This window comes from Sapajus apella, unplaced genomic scaffold (genome assembly GCF_009761245.1).
Source record: "Sapajus apella isolate SASKATOON/1434 unplaced genomic scaffold, GSC_monkey_1.0 scaffold33, whole genome shotgun sequence".
Classification (NCBI taxonomy): Eukaryota; Metazoa; Chordata; class Mammalia; order Primates; family Cebidae; genus Sapajus; species Sapajus apella.
In genome coordinates, this window is record NW_022436973.1 from 22647840 (window position 1) to 22666938 (window position 19099).

General features: G+C 42.5%; 1 protein-coding gene and 1 pseudogene across 4 annotated transcripts in view; both read left to right on the top strand.

Moving 5' to 3' along the window:
* Positions 1–19099, top strand: part of UBOX5 (U-box domain containing 5) — a 51465-nt gene that overhangs the window by 15601 nt on the left and 16765 nt on the right. For 3 of the 4 annotated variants that reach the window (XM_032295579.1, XM_032295581.1, XM_032295582.1), the window contains exon 2: positions 17998–18092. In XM_032295579.1, the coding sequence (XP_032151470.1) occupies positions 18039–18092 (54 nt within the window). In that variant the 5' untranslated portion in view covers positions 17998–18038. Of the gene's footprint in view, positions 1–15151; positions 15602–17997; positions 18093–19099 lie in introns of those variants that run through there. The other variant, XM_032295578.1, reaches the window with a different exon arrangement.
* LOC116563062 lies at positions 11547–11638 on the top strand (annotated as a pseudogene).

Below are 19099 nucleotides of genomic sequence, written 5' to 3' on the forward strand. Positions count from 1 at the left end.
TCTCCCTCTGTCGCCCAGGTTGGAGTGCAGTGGTGCGATCTCGGCTCACTGCAAACTTTGCCTCCCAGGTTTAGGCAGTTCTGCCTCAGCCACCTGAGTAGCTGGGATTACAGGCACCCACCACCACGTGCAGTTTATTTTTGCATTTTTGGTTGAGATGGGGTTTCACCAGCTTGGCCAGGCTGGTTTCAAACTCTTGGCCTCAAGTAATCTGCCTACCCTGTCCTCCCAAAGTACTGGGATTATAGGCGTGAGCCACTACTCCTGGCCAAAGCCAGTTTTTAAAAAGTGTTTTTAATATACCATGCCTTTTTTTTTTTTGAGACAGTCTTACTCTGTTGCCCAGGCTGGAGTGCAGTGGCGTGATCTTGGCTCACTGCGACCTTCACCTCCCAGGTTTAAGGGATTCTCCCACCTCATCCTCCAGAATAGCTGGAACTACAGGCGTGGACCACGACACCCAGCTAATTTTTCTATTTTGTGGTAGAGATGGGGTTTCACCATGTTGTCCAGGCTGGTCTCACACTCCTGACCTCAAGTGACCCACCTACCTCGGCCTCGCAAAGTGTTGGGATTACAGGCATGAGCCACCATACCTGGCCTATACCTCATTTTAAAATAAGAATCTCATGCTGGATATGGTGGCTCTCACGCCTGTTATCTCAGCACTCTGGGAGGCCAAGGTGAGAAGATAGCTTGAGTCCAGGAGTTCGAGACCAGTCTGGGCAACATAGTGAGACCTTGCCTCTACAAAAAACAAGCGAAATTAGTCATGGGTGATGGTGTGCCCCAGTAGTCCTAGCTACTTAGGAGCCTGGGGTGAGAGGATCTCGAGCCTGGGAGGCTGAGGCTGCAGTAAGCTGCGATGGCACTCCTGTACTTTAGCCTGGGTCACACAGCAAGACCCTGACCAAAAAAAAAAAAAAAGGCTAAGCAAAGGCCAAGTGTGGTGACTTGTCTATAGTCCTAGCACTTTGGGAGGCTGAGGCAGGCTGATCTCTTGAACCCCGGAGTTCCAGACCGGCAACATGACAAACCTCCATCTCTACTAAAAATAAAATTAGCTGGGCATGGTGATGCACACCCTTAGTCCCAGCTACTTGGGAGGCTGAGGAGGGAGGATCACCTTATTGGGAGGTCGAGGCTCCAGTGAGCCATGATTGTGTCACTGCACTCCCCCACCTGGTTGACAGAGTAAGACCCTGTCCAAAAAAAAAAAAAAAAAAAAATGCTCTCATAGCTTCACTTACATTCTCATAGCTTCACTTACATTTCAGGATTTTTTTCTCCAACACATCTTTTCACGTACTCTAAAATTAAAATTCTTATTCTTGTTTAGATGTGGTTGATTGTCCTTAGTTGCTGATTCTTCTTGCTTTAAAGAGCCATTTCAGAATTAGTGAACTTAATATATTTCTCTTAGCTCCCTCCTCCACATTTCTACTTGTCTTGCGTAAACTCCCCCTACCCTCATAATTTTCTTCTTAAAATTGGACTTAGAAGAATAGAATTCATAAGCACATGTTGGGCCAGTGGTTCCCAAGTCTGATGCTTAGGCAGAATGGTTTTCATGGCAAGTAGCTCAGATGGGAAGGAAACATGCTGCGTGTTGTATTAGGAAGTCCAGTGGGCTTCAGGTTTGGTTGTATTAGAGCACAAACAAGCAGATCGTATATATATATTAGTAACATAATATAGAGAACAGATACAATATGTGTGATTTGCAAACAGTTTCTCTCATTCTGTGAGTTGTCTTCACGTTTTGTTTTTAATTTTGTGGAAGTCCACTTTATTATTTTTCTTTTGTTGCTTGTGCTTTTGGTATCATATCTGAGAAACCATTGCCAAATCCAAGGTCAGGGAGATTGACCCATATGTCTTCTGATAGTTTGAACTCTTTGTATTTAGGTTTTTGATCTACATTGAGTTAATTTTTATATGTAGCACGAGGGAACAGTCCAACTTCATTCTTTTGCGTGTGGATATCGAGTTGTCCCAGCATCATTTGTTGAAGAGAATATTCTTTCCCCATTGAATTGTTTTGGCATCTGTGTCAAATCAATTGACCATACATGCCGGGGGTTATTTATGGATTTTCATTTCTATTCAATTCATCTGTTCTTAGGCCAGTACCACACAATTGGGAAATATGAGTCTTCCAACTTTGTTATTTTTCAATATTGTTTTGGCTACTCATGGTCTTTGCACTTCCGTATGAATTTTAGGATCAGCTTGTTCATTTCTGCAAGAAAAGCCATTGGGCTTTTGATAGGGACAGTATTGAATCTGTTGTTGCTTTGAAGAATGTTGCCATCTTAACAATATTAAGTCTTCTCATCCATAATTATGGTATATCTTTCAATTTATTTAGATTTTTAATTCTTTCAGCAATGTTTTATAGTTTTCAGTGTATAAATCTTACATCTTAGTTTTTTGTTTTGTTTTGATTTGTTTTGTTTAATAAGGGTCTCACTCTGTCACCTAGACTGGAGTGCAGTGATGTGATTATAGTTCACTGCAGCCTCAAATCCTGGACTCAAGCAGTGCTCCAGCCTCAGCCTCCCAAGTAGCTGATACTCCGCGTATATTCCACCATTGCTGGCTAATTTTTCTTTTTTTGGTAGAGATGCAGTCTCACTCTGCTGTCAGGGCCGGTCTCAAACTCCTGGCCTCAAGTGACCCTCCCACCTCAGCCTCCCAAAGTGCTGGGATTACAGGTGTAAGCCACTATACCCAGATGTTAAATTTATTCCTAATTATTTTATTCTTTTTTATGCTATTGTAGATGGAATTGTTTTTAAAATTTCTTTCATGAACTGTTCATTGTGAGTGTTTAGAAATACAGATGATTCAGCAGACATGGTGGGTCACACCTGTAATCCCAGCACTCTGGGAGGCCGAGGTGGACAGATCACTTGGGATTAGGAGTTTGAGATCAGCCTGGTCGACATGGTGAAATCCGTCTCTGCTAAAAATACAAAAATTTGCCAGGCGTGGTGGTGTGTGCCTGTAATCCCAGCTACTGGGGAGGCTGAAACAGGAGAATTGCTTGAACCCGGGAGGCAGAGGTTGCAGTGAGCTGAGATCCCACCATTGCACTTCAGTTTGGGAGCCTGGGTGATAGAGCAAGACTCCATCTCAAAAAAGAAAAAAAAAATTAGCTGAATGTGGTGGCGTGCATCTGTAATTCCACCTAGTTGGGAGGTTGAGGCAGGAGAATCGCTTGAGCCTGGGAGGTGGAGGTTGCTGTCAGTCGAGATTGCACCATTGTACTCCAGCCTGGGCAACAGAGTGACACCCTGTCTCAAAAAAAAAAAAAAAAAAAAAGTAAAAACTGAGGCGGGCACAATGGCTCACGCCTGTAGTCCCAGCACTTTGGGAGGCTGAGGTGGACAGATCACAAGGTCGAGTTCAAGACTAGCCTGGCCAACATGGTGAAATGCTGTCTCTACTAAAAATACAAAATTTAGCTGGGTATGGTGGTTCATGCCTGTAATTCCAGCTACTCAGGAGGCTGAGGCAGGAGAATCACTTTAATCTGGGAGTTGGAGGTTGCAATGAGTTAAGATTGTGCCATTGCACTCCAGCCTGGGTGATACAGCAAGACCCCATAGGCTGGCGCAGTGGCTCACCCTTTAATCCTAGCACTTTGGGAGGCCGAGGTAGGTGGATCACCTGAGGTCAGGAGTTCAAGACCAGCCTGGCCAACATGGTAAAACCCTGTCTCTATTAAGAATACAAAAAAATTAGTTGGGTGTGGTAGTGAGTCCCTGTAATCACACCTACTCAGAAGGCTGAGGCAGGAGAATTGCTTGAACTTGGGAGGCAGAGGTTGCAGTGCACCAAGATCACGCCATTGCACTCCAACCTGGGCAACAAGAGTGAAGCTCCATCTCAAAATAAATAGTAAAAACTGTCTGCTTGTGCCTAGCACAGTGCCTTGCACATGTTAAGCCCTTGGAGAGTGACTTGCCTCCATGTGCTATAAAACTGCAGGCTTCTTTGGGGCCCTCACCTGTGCTGTGGTTTTTTTGCACACCTCTCACTGGTGTGTAACCATGTAGAATGGGCTGGGACAGCTGTCTTTCATTTTAACCAGTTCTAAGAAAAAGGCACATGAGTCAAACTTTTTTCATGGATGGACAGGCAACTCAATTTAGAAATTATAAGAAGTATTGCACTTCCTTAAAAGCTGAAGTGCCCAATTTATGAAATTGCGCAGTGCATTAGTATTCCACCCACTCTTTGAGGTGAAATGCTTTTCTCTTATTTGACAGGTAATCTTTTCTTCTTCTTTTTTTCCCTCTGTAACCTGTTTGAGCCTAGTTTTTAAAATACATGTGTCTGCCCGAATTACTTTTGAGTACATCTTTATGAGACTCAAAATGAGATTGTATAACACAGCTATGGTAACTTTGTAGGCTGAAGGAAGCCGGATACTGAGGTGTTCAGAAAGTGTCATGGTCACCTTACTTTCTTCTAAATTATCCTTCTGTACTTCCCTGCCCCTAGGTTCTAAACCTCAACAGCAAAAACAAAAGGTTTATTTGGTTGCTTCAAGCTCCAAGCAAGCACAGACAACAATCTTCCAGACAGGGCAACCAGCTCTTCCAATTTTGCCCAGGACTTTCCTGGTTTTAGCACCAAAAGTACCATGTTCTAGAAAACTTCTTAGCTATGAGTGTACCAAGACAGTTGGCAACTTAACTCTTGGATCCCTTCTTGGCCCTTCCCGTGCACTTCCCGTTCTGAACCCGAGTACTGGCAGCTGCAAAAAGTACTCTGAACATAAATCTCAGTCTTTGCTGTCATCCTGAGACCTCAGACATACATCAACTTTAAATACATAAAAGGAAAAAAAGAACAGCTTATCCCACTACCCTAGTACATTGCATATTTAAATTTCTGCATGTCCACCATCACCCATCAAACTTTTTATGTATGCATATTCCTAGATGTAGATTTTTATCATAATTCTTTTCTTTTTTTTTTTAAAGACAGAGCTTCGCTCTGTAGCCCAGGCTGGAGTGCAGTGGTGTGATCCCAGCTCACTGCAACCTCTGCCTCCCAGATTCGAGTGATTCTGTCACCTCACCCTCCTGAGTAGCTAGGACTACAGGCATGTGCCACCATGCCTGGCTAATTTTTGTATTTTTAGTAGAGATGGGGTTTCACTATGTTGGCCATGTTTATCTCAAACTCTTAACCTCAAGTGGTCCGCCCACTTTGGCCTCCCGAAGTGCTGGGATTATAGGCATGAGCCACTACGCCCAGTGTGTGATCATAATACTTCTGTAAGTTTTGTGTTCATTTTGTTTCTACATGCTTTTTTTTTTTTTTTTTTGAGATGGAGTCTCGCTTTGTCACCCAGGCTGGAGTGCAGGCCTGAGTGCGATCTTGGCTCACTGTAATGTCCACCTCTTAAGTTCAAGTGATTCTCATGCCTCAGCCTCCGAGGTAGCTGGGATAACAGGCACCCACCATCACACCCAGCTAATTTTTGTGTTTTCAGTAGAGACTGGGTTTTACCATGTTGGCCAGGCGAGTCTCAAACTCCTGACCTCAAGTGATTCGCCCACCTTGGCCTCCCAAAGTCCTGGGATTACAGGCGTGAGCCACCACGCCCAGCCTATATATAATTTTGCATTTTCCTGCATAGTTATATTATTTATGTGACATGAATGCCAAGACTAAACATGTCATTCAAGTTTGTTTCTTATAATGTGGGCAGTGAGCTTAACTGGAGTCTTCAGTCAAGGCTTATCTGAATGAAAAATTTCAAGACTTCTGTGGAAGTACAGTATTTGGATTTATAAGATAAAATTATTTTATTATTATTTTTTGAGACGGAGTCTTGCTCTATTGCCCAAGCTGGATGCAGTGGCACAATCTTGGCTAACTGCAACCTCTGCCTGCTGGGTTCAAGCAATTCTCCTGTCTCAGCCTGGGATTACAGGCGTCTGCCACCATGCATGGCTAATTTTTTATATTTTTAGTAGAGACAGGTTTTCACCATGTTAGCCAGGATGGTCTCGATCTCTTGACCTTGTGATTCAGCCTCCCAAAGTGCTGGGATTACAGGTGTGAGCCCCGCGCCTGGCGATAAAAGACTTTTTAAAGGATAACACATGAAATTCTTGTGATAAAAGTATTCTGTGTCTTGACCACAGTTGTGATTACACAACTTTGCACATAGAGTAAACTTGCATCGAACTAATTAGATAGGCACACACAAATGAATGCATGCAGACCTGGTGAAATCTGAAAATCAGTGGTTAATTATCAGTATCAGTAGGCTGATTATGAAGTTGTATAGCTATGCAAGATGTTACAGCCAGGCAGAGTGGCTCACACCTGTAATCCCAACACTTTGGGAGGCTGCGGTGGGTGGATCACCTGAGGTCAGGAATTCGAGACCAGACTGGGCCACATGGTGAAACCCCATCTCTAATAAAAATACAAAATTTAGCCAGGCATGGTGGCAGGTGCCTGTAATCCCAGCTACTTGGGAGGCTGAGACAGAAGAATCCTTGGAAGCCAGGTGGTGGAGGTTGCAGTGAGCCAAGATTGCACCACTGCACTCCAGCCTGGGTAATAAGAATGAATCTTTGTTTCAAAAAAAAAAAAAAAAAGGATGTTACTGTTGAGGGAAACTGAGTAAAGCATATGTGGGGTCTCTCGATCTCTCTGTATTGTTTCTTACAACTACATGAGTCCACCATTATCTTTAAAAGCTTAATTAGATTTTTTTTTTTTTTTTTAGATTGTACCACTGCACTCCAGCCTGAGCAATGGAGACGGTGCCTCAAAAAAAAATAATAATAAAATAAAAATAAACAATTTCTTAGAAAGTAGCTTTGAAATCCTTGTGAGATGCTCAGTGTAATACATTATTCATAGTTCATTTTTCTCCTTTTAAAGAATACCTCTTCCTCAAAAAAGAGAAAAAAAAAGGATAAAAAGAGAAAAACTAAAGGAAGAAAATGCCAAAGGAAAAACCGCGACTACCAGTTTATTCCCAAGTAGCTAGTACTTTGGCACTCATCTTTGATATCTTCAGGAAGCCATTTGCAAGGAGCCCCTCATGTAGTACAGAAAAGATAGTGGGAACACATCAGCCAGAGGAAAGGGAAACCTCTTGAAGGGTGAATTGCCTCTAAGTGGTTCAGAACTGCTGTTGCCATCTAGGAGGTTAATGGCAGACTTTTCATTAGTGTCATTTCTCTCTCTGGTTGTAAGCCTTCTATGACTTACTTCTGACCAGTAGCTTTCAGACTTTTTTTAAAAACTACAACTTTTAGTAAGAAATAACTTTTACAGCAAAACCCTGAATGAATAAATGCATGTGTCTGTGTGTTCAAATATATATGTAACGGAAACAAAACCTTCATAAAACAATGCTGCATGCTGACATTTTCTGTTCTACTTAATTTTTAAAACTAGTTATGGCTCAGTAATTTAAGTTCTTAATTTTCAACCTGCAATTTGGAGAAACACTACCTCAGGCCACTAAGTGAAGTAATCTCAACTTGGCGTGATATTCAAGGCCTTCCTCATCTGGCTCCATTTGCCTTCCTAGTGCTGGCTTCCACTCCACCTTTCTAGCTAAGTGGCATATTCAGCATTTCCTGAACGTGCCTCACACTTCCCTCCTCTGTGCCATCATACTTACTGATCCCTTTCTCCAGGGCTCCTTCCCTTTTGTTCATATTCTCACCTCTTGGCTCCTATGCAGTCTGTGGTAGCATTAGTATGTAGTGTCTGTCCTGCTTCAGAGTTGTCCATGAGATCAGGCATGTGTCCTAGTCGTCCTGAGTTCACATGGTACTCCTGTGAATTCTGCCCTGAGTTGACCAATGTTTTGGCCAAATCTTTTGACCAATGTTTTTCAAAAAAAAATTTTTTTTGTCAAGTCACTGTAAGAAATACATGGATTTATTAGATGAAATACATGGATTTGTTAAATATGTTTGTACAAAACTGAGGCAATTTCATGGCCTATTCATACTATTTGCACCTTCGTATTTTGTATTCTCTTCTAGTTATTTCTTTTTTTCTTTATTTTTTTTCTTTCGATGTTATCCAATAGTTATTTCTTTTCTTGAACACATTACTTGATTTCAAAAACCACAAATTGAAAAACATTGATCTAGGCCATCTTTCCCCACTCTGAATGTCATCTGCAGAAAGCGCTGTTACAAACCTTTATATTATATTACATACATATATATAATTATTAATATTATTTTAGGCAGAGTTTCGCTTTTGTTGCCTAAGCTGGAATGCAATGGTACAGTGTCTGCTAACTGCAACCTCCGCCTCCTGGGTTCAAGCAATTCTCCTGCTTTAGCCTCCCAAGTAGCTGGGATTACAGGTGCCTGCCACCATGCCTGGCTAACTTTTGTATTTTTAGTAGAGGTGGGGTTTCACCATGTTGGTCAGGCTGGTCTTGAACTCCTGACCTCAAGTGATCCACCTGCCTTGGCCTCCCAGAGTGCCGGGATTACAGGTTTGGGCCACCATGCCTGGCTTTTTTTTTTTTTTTTTTTTTGAGACAGGGTCTTGCTGTGTCGCCCAGGCTGGAGTGCAGTGGTGCCATCTTGGCTCACTGCAACTTCCGCCTCCCAGGTTCAAGCATATGTTCTATTATATAATCACTATTTGAAAGAAGTCTTTATTGGCCAGGTATGGTGGCTCATACCTATAATCCCAGCACTTTGGGAGGCTGACGCAGGCAGATCACCTGAGGTCAGGAGTTGGAAACCAGCCTGGCCAACATGGCGAAACCCTGTCTCTACTAAAAATACAAAAATTAGCCAGGCGCAGTAGCAGGTGCCTGTAATCCCAGCTTCTCAGGAGTCTGAGGCAGGAGAATCGCTTGAACCTAGGAGGCGAAGGTTGCAGTGAGCCAAGATCACGGCATTGCACTCCAGCCTGGGCGACAGAGCAAGACTCCATCTCAAAAACAAACAAACAAACAAACAAAAAAACCAAGTCTTTATTGTCTCAAGACTCACAGAGAACACCATTCATTTCTTTTTTTTCCCACAAGAAGGTTTGTAGAGAATATTTATTGCAGCATTTTTTTCATAGCAAGAAATTATAAACAACATAATTAATAGGGCAGTGGAGAAACTGCTTTAGTCATATAATTGAGTATGAGGAAGTAAAAATCAATACACTGGATGTAAACATTTCAATATGGAAAACCTTAATATAATGCTTAATGGAAAAGCAAGTTGCCAGATGATACACATATTATCATTAAGGTATATTAAAATATATAACTATATGTCATATATATATACATATATATATATATATGCATACCTATACTGATTTGAATGACAGACATCATTAGATAGAGCTTACTTCAGTGGGGCCCAATGGCTCATGCCTGTAATTTCAGTCCTTTGGGAGGCCAAGGTGGGTGAATTGTGTGAGCCCAGGAGTGTGAGAACAGCTTGGGCAACATGGTGAAACTCCATCTCTACCAAAAAAAAAAAATTAGCCAGATGTGGTCGTGCATGCCTGTAATCACAGATACTCGGGGGGCTGAGGTAGGAGAATCACTGATCACCAGTGTCCTAGAGGTCAAGGTTGCAGCGAGCCAAGATTGCACCACTGCACTCCAGCCTGGGCATGGGAGTGAGAGCCTGTTTCCACCCCCACCCTCCAAAAAAAAGAAAGAGAAAAAGAGCTTACCCCTTGGCAAAAGGGAAGAAAGAAAAAGCTTACCCCTTCGCAAAAGGGAGAGGAAATAAGACAGGTGCTGGGTTTTGTTTTTATCCCTTGAATGTTGCTTTTAACACTGAAATCAGAAGCAAACATAGCAAAATGTTAACATTTGCTAAATCTAGGTGGTAGGTACAAGAGTGTCTACTATTTTATATTCTTTTTTTCTTACAAACCTGTATTGCCATCTTATAATGCCATTTTTTTTTTTTTTTTTTTTTTTTTTTAGTGAGGGGGTTTTGCTCTTTTTTTCCAGGCGGGGGTTGAATGGCGCGATCTTGGCTCACCGCAACCTCCGCCTCCTGGGTTCAGGCAATTCTCCTGCCTCAGCCTCCTGAGTAGCTGGGATTACAGGCACACGCCACCATGCCCAGCTAATTTTTTGTATTTTTAGTAGAGACGGGGTTTCACCATGTTGACCAGGTTGGTCTCGATCTCTTGACCTCGTGATCCACCCGCCTCGGCCTCCCAAAGTGCTGGGATTACAGGCTTGAGCCACCGCGCCCGGCCATAATGCCATTATTATCTGTCTCCAAGCTACTTCTCTGAAAGCAGGGCACATCAGCCATGATCTGAGGTTTCGGATTAATTTATGCTCATGCCTTCTCTTTCTTGTACTTAGATGCCACATCTGGAGAAAGTGGCTATGCTTTGTAAGTATTTACTGGACAGTGTTTGCAGTGAGTTCAAGTTATACAGCCATTTCCTCAGCAGGACTGGGGAAAGAGTCTGTCTGGGCTATGCTGTTTGCATTTTCATATGTTGAGCCATTATTTCTTTTCTGGATTAAGTGTTAAGGGAAGAGGCATCTGACCTTAGAAGTCCAGATTATTGAAACAAGATAGATGTTGAGATGATACCTGTTAAAGACTTTGATAGTGGCTGGGCTTGGAGGGTCATGCCTGCAATCCCAGCACTTTAGGAGCCTGAGGCTGGCGGATCATGAAGTCAGGAGTTTGAGACCAGCCTGGCCAATGTGGTGAAACCCCATCTCTACTAAAAATTAGCCGGATGTGGTGGTGCATACCTATAGTCTCAGCTACTCGGGAGGCTGAAGCAGAAGAATTGCGTGAACCCGGGAAGTGGAGGTTGCAGTGAGCCAAGATTGCGACACTGCACTCTAGCCTGGGTGACAAAGCAAGACTCAATCTAAAAAAAAAAAGACTTTGATAGCAACCAGAGTCTTATTGGACATCACTATTTCCCACAGAAACAGCTATCATTTGTAAGATATTCTTTAAAAATATCTGCCATTCTCCTGTGACATGCTCATTTGTATCAATATGCATGTTTCAGTTTGATCTCCAGTCCTGAGTTGTTTTCAATCACTTTTTACCCCAATCATTCTTTATTATTATTATTTTAATTTTTTTTTTTTTTTTTTTTTTGAGACAGAGCTTGCTCTGTCACCCAGGCTGGAGTGCAGAGATACCATCTTGGCTCACTGCAACCTCTGCTGCCACAGTTCAGCCATTCTTCAGCCTCAGCCTTCTGAGTAGCTGGGATTACAGGCACCTGCCACCACACCTGGCTAATTTTTCATATTTTTAATAGAGATGGGGTTTCACCATGTTAGCTAGGTTGGTCTCGAACTCTTGACCTCAAGTGATCTGCCTACCTCAGTCTCCCAAAGTGCTGTGATTACAGGCATGGGCAACCGTGCCCAGCCTCACCCAGCCATTCCTTTGTTATTGTTATTATGAATACACCTTATAATTTAGAACATTTTTAGATTTACATACAAATTGAACATTATTCATGCTATTAACATCTTACATTACTGTGGTACATTTCTTAAAATTGATGAGTCAATCGCTTCTCGGCCTTTTGGCTAAGATCAAGTGTAAAATTGATGAGCCAATATTGATAAATTATTAAGTTTATAGTTTAAGGTTCATTCTTTGTGCTATATAATTCTTTGTGTTTGTTTTGTTTTGAGACAAGATCTCGCTCTGTTGCCCAGGCTGGAGTGTAGTGGCACAATCCCGGCTCACTGCAGCCCCTGCCTCCTGGGCCCAAGTGACTGTCCTGCCTCAGACTCCCGAGTAGGTGGCATTACAGACATGCACCACCATGCCTGGCTAATTTTTGTATTTTTAGTAGAGACAGGGTTTTACCACGTTGGCCAAGCTGGTCTTGAACTCCTGACCTCAAGTGATCCTCATGCCTTGGCCTCCCTAAGTGCTCCAAAGTGCTGGGATTGCAGATGTCAGCCACCATGCTTGGCGGTTTTTTTTTTGAGACAATGTCTCACTCTGTTGCCCATGCTGGAGTGCAGTGGCTTGATCTTGGCTCACTGCAACCTCTGCCTCCCAGGTTCAAGCAATTCTCCTGCCTCAGCCTCTCCAGCTGCTGGAATTGCAGGTGCCCATTATCTCGCCAGGCTAATTTTGGGTTTTTAATAGAGATGGGGTTTCATCAGGTTGACCAGGCTCACCTTGAACTCCTGACTTCAAGTGCTTTGCCCACTTCAGCCTCCCAAAGTGCTGGGATTATGGATGTGAGCCACCATGCCCAGCCTGTGTTGTATATAGGTTTTGACAAATGTATAATGTTATGTATCTACCGTTACAGTATAATACAGAATAGTTTCACTGCCATTTCATTTTTATCTCTATACTCCAGTGCCTAGCACAGGGCTTGCAAATGTTCCACCAATGTGTAATAATATCCCATCTAAAATTAAATATGAGCAAAACAAATTCAGTAGTACAGTACATTTAAAGAACAATCTGCCACAACCAAATAGAATCTCTCCTGGGAATAAAAAGGGGGGTTTAAAATTAGAAAAATGTGTTAATGTATCCCATTAGTCTGTCAGATAACATAAATAATAAAAGACAACGTATAGAAAAAAATCAGAATTCAGAGCATATGCCTGACTTTCAAAACTGTGAAAATTAGAATGCTTTATTAACATGAAGATGATATTTCAGTCTAACAATCAACATTATGTTCAAAGATGCATTTTCTAATGGGCATAAACGAGGATGGCAACTCTTTTACTGTTACGTGTAATTCCAGAAGTTCTAGTTAATGCAGTAAAATGAGAAATAAGAGTTATCATTTTGAGGAGGGAATTCTCATTGTTATCTAGATAATAGGGTTGTAAAAAAAAAATAAAACAAGAAAACAAACTGAAAGTGTGTTAAAATCAGTAAGAGTTAATAAGAAAATACAATAAAGATACCAAAGTGAAAAGCTTTTCTATATAGTAGTGACTAGCTAGAAAAATTGAGGGGGTAAGAAGAACCTTTCATAAATAGCAACCTTAAGTAGAAACATGTAGGACTCCTTAAGTTAAAAAGTCAAAATTGTACTGAAACCAAAGGAAAAAAGTGACAAAAAATCTACTTAAGATTTTATTCTTTTTTTTTTTTTTTTTTGAGGCGGGGTTTCGATCTTATTGCCCAGGCTGGAGTGCATTGGCACAATTTCAGCTCACCACAACCTCTGCCTCCTGGGTTCAAGCGATTCTCCTGCCTCAGCCTCCCAAGTAGCTGGGATCAGAGGTGCGCGCCACCATGCCCAGCTAATTTGTATTTTTAGTAGAGGCGGGATTTCTAGGCTGGTCTTGAATTCCTGACCTCAGGTGATCCACCCGCCTCGACCTCCCAAAGTGCTGGGATTACAGGTGTGAGCCACCACGCCTGGCCAAGATTTTATCTTAAGGTAGTAGTAGTAAAAAGTTACAAACAAGTTGGGTTTGGTGACCTGTACCTGTAGTCCCAGGTTCTTGGGTACTTGAGGCACTCAGGTAGGAGGATTGCTTGAGCTCAGGAATTTGAGGCTGCGGTGAACTGTGATGGCACCTGTGAATAGCCACTGGACTCTATCCTGGACAACATAGTGAGACCCTGTCTTTAAAAAGAAAAAAAATAGGTGTAAACAACCTAAATGTCTCACAAAAGTAGCCTCAAACTCCTGGGCTCTAGCCATACTCCTGTGTAGCTGGGACTATGGGCACATGCCACCATGCCCAGCTAATATTTTTAAAATTTTTTGTAGAGATGGCATCTCACTTTGTTGCCCAGACTGGTCTCAAACTTCTGGCCTCAAGCAATCCTCCTGCCCTGGTCTCCCAGAGTACTAGGATCACAGGTGTGAGCCCCTTTGCCCAGCCTATTTATACCCCACATTGTTCCAAAATTATTTCAAGCTAGCTTTCATATTATACTCTATTATATATCAATAAATAATTCAGGCAGGGAGAAATGTCAGGGCTGGGCCACAGATTTTATTCGGAGCTTTCCAGCAGCCTGAGTCAAGAAGGAATATGATCCATGTTCATACCACAAAATATTAAGTTGCTTGGGAAAAACAACTCTTTTAGTGTTGAGACCAAATTGAAAATTTTCTACAGATCTCCAAGAAAGGATACCATATAGAATAGATGGTGATCATTTTGTCCACCAAACAAAACAGTAACTGACTTTGTAGAGCTGTTTCTTATTGAAGTTCCTTGCTAAAGGACCACACAATGCCAGTGAGCAGCTTGGTGAAGAGTATTTGCAGGGTTTGATGAGGACGGTGATGGTTGTGCCTGGAATGAACACGAGGATAGGCCTGTGTACTGGTCTGAGGGTCAGCTCAGTGGAGTGGTATATTTTAGAGATTAAAATTATGGTTCTCACCTGATGTGTCCTGCTACCCTGGTGTCCTATGAATCTTCACAAGTTGGTCACTGAATTTTTATCAATGTGTTACATTTATTTTTTGCAACTGGTAAGGATCAAAACTGCTAAGATATCTGTCAGATAGTGATGTGGGATAAGATTTGCAGCAGCCACAAGGAGTGCCAGGCAAGAGGCAGGAGAATCCACTTAGGGCAGCACTAAGGAGAATGTAATGGTGTTGGACTGAATACTCTTCTGTAAATGTTCACTCAACTTATATTTTAATGAGTGCTGTGGAGAGCAGGTAGTCTGTTTCTGGTCAGGATTAGGTCCATATGGTTTTGTAGTTGACTGGGGCAGGTGGAGAAGCCTCATGAGCTGAGATGCTTGAACAGAAGGCTGACTTACTTTCACGCAGAGGTGGGAAGAAGTAGCTAAGGGCAGACCCAGATTTTCCTTAATTTCAGGTCTGGTGTAATTCCTGTTGGAAAGGACAGTCAAGGTTCCACATTTCTATATCATAGAGCATAATAGCCTCATTTAAGTCTAGAAGGACTCTATTTTATTTTTTGAGACAGGGTCTCACTCTGTCACCTAGGCTGGAGTACAGTAGCGCAGTCATAGCTCACTATATGTAACCTTGCACTCCTGGCCTCAAGTGATCCTCTTGCCTCCACCTCCCAGGTGGCTAGGACTAGAGGTGTGTGTCACCACACCGAATTCATTTTTTTATTTTTATTTTGTAAAGATGGTATCTTACTGTGTTCCCTGGGTTGACTTCAAACTCCTGGCCTCAAGTGATCCTCTCACCTTAGCCTCCCAAAGTGTTCAGATTATAGGTGTGAGAGCCACTCTGCCTGGCTTTGTTTTTTCTTGGCTCTCTGTCAGGGCCAAGAGCGGAGGAGGGAACTGCCTGGGGCAGTGGAAAGAAAACCCTCTCAACCCTGGAGTCCCCTAGCCTCAGCCATTTGCCTAGGGCCCGTGCAGTTCTGCCTATACCTGTTTCTAGTGTCATCATCTATGTCAGTAGCATATTGTGCTTTCCTTTGGCATCCTAGGCTTGCTTTTCACAGGAGGAATGTTTTATTTCCTTGGTTTAGCTATATATTTATTTTAATGGTTCTATATTCAATTAAAGTGAATAGCTTAATTTTACTTTTACAACCAAGAGGAAGCTGCTTCACTAGGTGGGCAGGGAAGCTGGGGAGAATGCTGCTCTAAATGAGTTCTGATATCCTGGCCAAAAAGTGGTAACTACAGGGGTTCTGAGGATATTTGCAGATGCAATGCATCAGATACTTCATTCATTTTTACTTATTGTGGAGAACAAGAAAGGTGTCAGAAGCCTGGAGACATTGTTAATATAATCTTTGAGAAAAGGAATTGTAGAAACTTTAGTCCAGGCCAAATTCTAAGATTCTCTGGCAAAGCAATGGTGTGTGTGCCTCAAAGTGGAAAGCACTAGGAGTTTCAACACAGGCTCACAAAGAATAGGAGGCTTTAGGCCAGGGGCTCTCCACTCCATGAGATTCATGTTTCTTCTATCATGATGAGCTTAAAGCCAAATAGTGAAACCTACTTATGTACATTATTTGTAAAAAACAATGTGTATAGGTACACACACACACACACACACACACACACACACACACTGCCCTAACAGTACTGTAAAGGAAAAATTTTTAGGTACGATAATAAAATTTGTTCTCATGTGTAAATGTTTGGGTGTGACCATACTAGAAGACATAAAGACATGTTCAGAAGCTTTTACCATCGTGCAGGAGCATGTGGAATGTACGCTGCTACAAATGCAAACTGACCAAGGCGGAGAGCTTTGCTCTCATTGATGTTATTTTCAGAAATGGTGGGCATCTCTTAGTAAAGGTCTGAACAAAACAAAATATGACCTTCCTATGGCCTACATGAAAGTTTTCATCCTAGGAAATTTAGCATATATGAAAACCATGTTTAAAAATACTTTGTGTTTATATGTAAAACTGAGTTAGGGGCTGAGATAATAGACATTTGCAAGTCCCATGACAGATCTTCACTGTGCAGCAACTCTCCACTGAAACGTTGCAGGATGCCCAGTACGCCTGGCCCCTGCCAGTGGGCCCTACTGATTATGACAACAAAAGGGGCTCAGAGGGTGGCCCTATCCCTGTTGGGCTAACGTGATTTTTCGTGGCCATGACTGTCAGGGGGAAAAGCATAAATGGCTGACTGGCCTCACCAAGGAGTTGAGATCTACTGGAGAAATCTGCCACTGGGAGGGGTGTTTTCCAGTGGTTCCCCTGCTTCTCAACAGAGTTTCCAGAAGCCATTGGAATTGGCCATTAAAATGACTACTTGCATAAGATGCCTTTTTTTTTTTTTTTGGTGAGATGGGGTTTTGTTCTTGTCACCCAGGCTAGCCAGAGTGCAGTGGTGTAATCTCAGCTCACTGCAACCTTCACCTCCTGGGTTCAAGCGATTCTCCTGCCTCAGCCTCCCAAGTAGCTGGGATTACAGGCACCCGCCACCACATTCACCTGCTTTTTGTCTTTAGTAGAGAAGGAGTTTTACCATGTTGGCCAGGCTAGTCTCGAGCTCCCGACCTCAGGCGATCCACCTGCCTTGGCCTCCCAAAGTGCTGGGATTACAGGTGTGAGCCACTGTGCCCAGCCTAGATGTCCTTTTAAGGTGCTTTCCAACCCTAATATTTTATTTCTTTTCCTCCCTCTCTCTTTCCTCCCTCTCTTCCTTCCTCTTTCTCTCTCTTTCTTTTCTTTCTTTCTGCCCCTCCCCAACTCCCTTCCTTCCTTCTGTCCTTCCTTTCTTTTTTTCTTCTTTTCTTTTTTTCCTTTGAGACAGGGTCTCACTCTGTCACCCAGGCTGGAATGCAGTGGTGTGATCATAGCTCATTGCAACCCTGAACTCCTGAGCTCAAGTGATTATCACACCTCAGTCTCCCAAATAGTTGTGACTACAGGTGCAAATCAAACATAGCAAGACCCCTCTACAACTTTTTGTTGTAGAGATGGGGTCTCTACAGTAAGACTGACTATGTTTCCCAGGCTGGTCTGGAACTTCTGGGCTCAAGCGATTCTACCATCTTAGCCTCCCAAAGTGTTGGGATTACAGGTGTGAGCCATCACACCTGGCCTGTAATAAATTTTCTATTTCTCAATAATGATGTTTTTGACTCATTATTTTCATTTTAATAAGAAAACATAATTGCATTGATAAGTGTTAAATGACAAAGATGCTTACCACCACTATAATTATTTTTTGTAACCCTTTCCATTCTGAGCACTCTGTCCTTTCTCTGAGCTCAGCTACTTTTGCTACTCCCTTTCTATGGGGACCCCCAGCACAACTGATGAGCCTTGCCTCCATTGGGTCTTTGGGACAGCTGTTGGCCAGAGAACTGGCAGTCTTTGCCAACCTGTTGAGCCTGCCATAGAAATCTTCTCTGTAATTTTTTAGTGACTGATTTTTTCCCCCAAGGTCATGTATAGGATATAAGGAAATTGAGTATAGACTGTGACAGTGTATGTGTTAAAGTTTTTGTTGCTATCCTGTTTGATTCTCTTAGGAATCAACTTCTGAAAGTTTAGAATTGAATTTAAAATTTTCTAATACTTAGTTTTATTTCTTATTTAAGGCTGCTTCTGATGCGTGGAAGCTTTCCTCTCGGCTACAAAGATGGTAATAAATCTTTGCCTTCCACAGTTCAGACCAAGAATTCACTGCAACAAGGTAAACAAAAAAAATATATGCACATAAATATATGATATCTTTGTCATGTGTTACATCATTTCCTGCCTTGTGTGTGTGGATTTGATTCAGGCTTACTGTACTTTTGCCCTCGTGACTTTAGATTCCATCAGATGGTATTTAGGTAAGCATGGGGCAGGCTTGCCTCTAGAATCATACACAGCGCCATGATGAGGTGAGCTGTGACGCATTTTGTGCAGGGTTCTCCACTGCACTCTTTTTTTTTTTTTTTTTTTTTAAATAAAGAATCTTGGCTGGGCACGGTAGCTCACGCCTGTAATCCCAGCAGTTTGGGAGGCCAAGGCGGGCGAATCACGAGGTCAAGAGATCAAGACCATCCTGGCCAACATGGTGAAACCCCGTCTCTGTCAAAATATACAAAAAAATTAGCTGGGTGTGGTGATGCGCGCCTATAGTCCCAGCTACTTGGGAGGGTGAGGCAGGACAATTGCTTGAACCCGGGAGGCAGAGGTTGCAGTGAGCTGAGGTCACACCACTACACTCCAGCCTGGCGCCTGGTGACGGAATGAGACTCTGTCTCAAAAAAAAGAATCTTAATACTTATTTTAATAATTGTACTCTTTATTCTTTGATGATCAATCTCAAGTCTTGTCAAAGTCATGGCAAAGGTAGAAATACTTTCTCTCCCCTGCCATTCTCTCCCCAGATATTGTTTTGAAGAGAGTTTTGGTTGGATTGGGCAGGATTTTGTTGCTTGCTTTTTTTGGGGGGATGGGGATATGGGGTCTTGCTGTGTTGCCCAGGCCTATCTAATTCCTGGGCTAATGGGATCCTCCTGCCTCGGCCTCCCAAGTGGCTGGGACTACAGGTATGTGCCACCATACCCAGCTCAGTTTGCTCATATTTTTAAGGTTGGGGAATACTTGGGGACATGGTTGCCCTTGACCTTTGATTTGATATTGGGTGCCTGCAAAAAAATCTGGGACAATTCAGTTTAATAGAGGAAATTTTAAAATGAGGAACCTCAG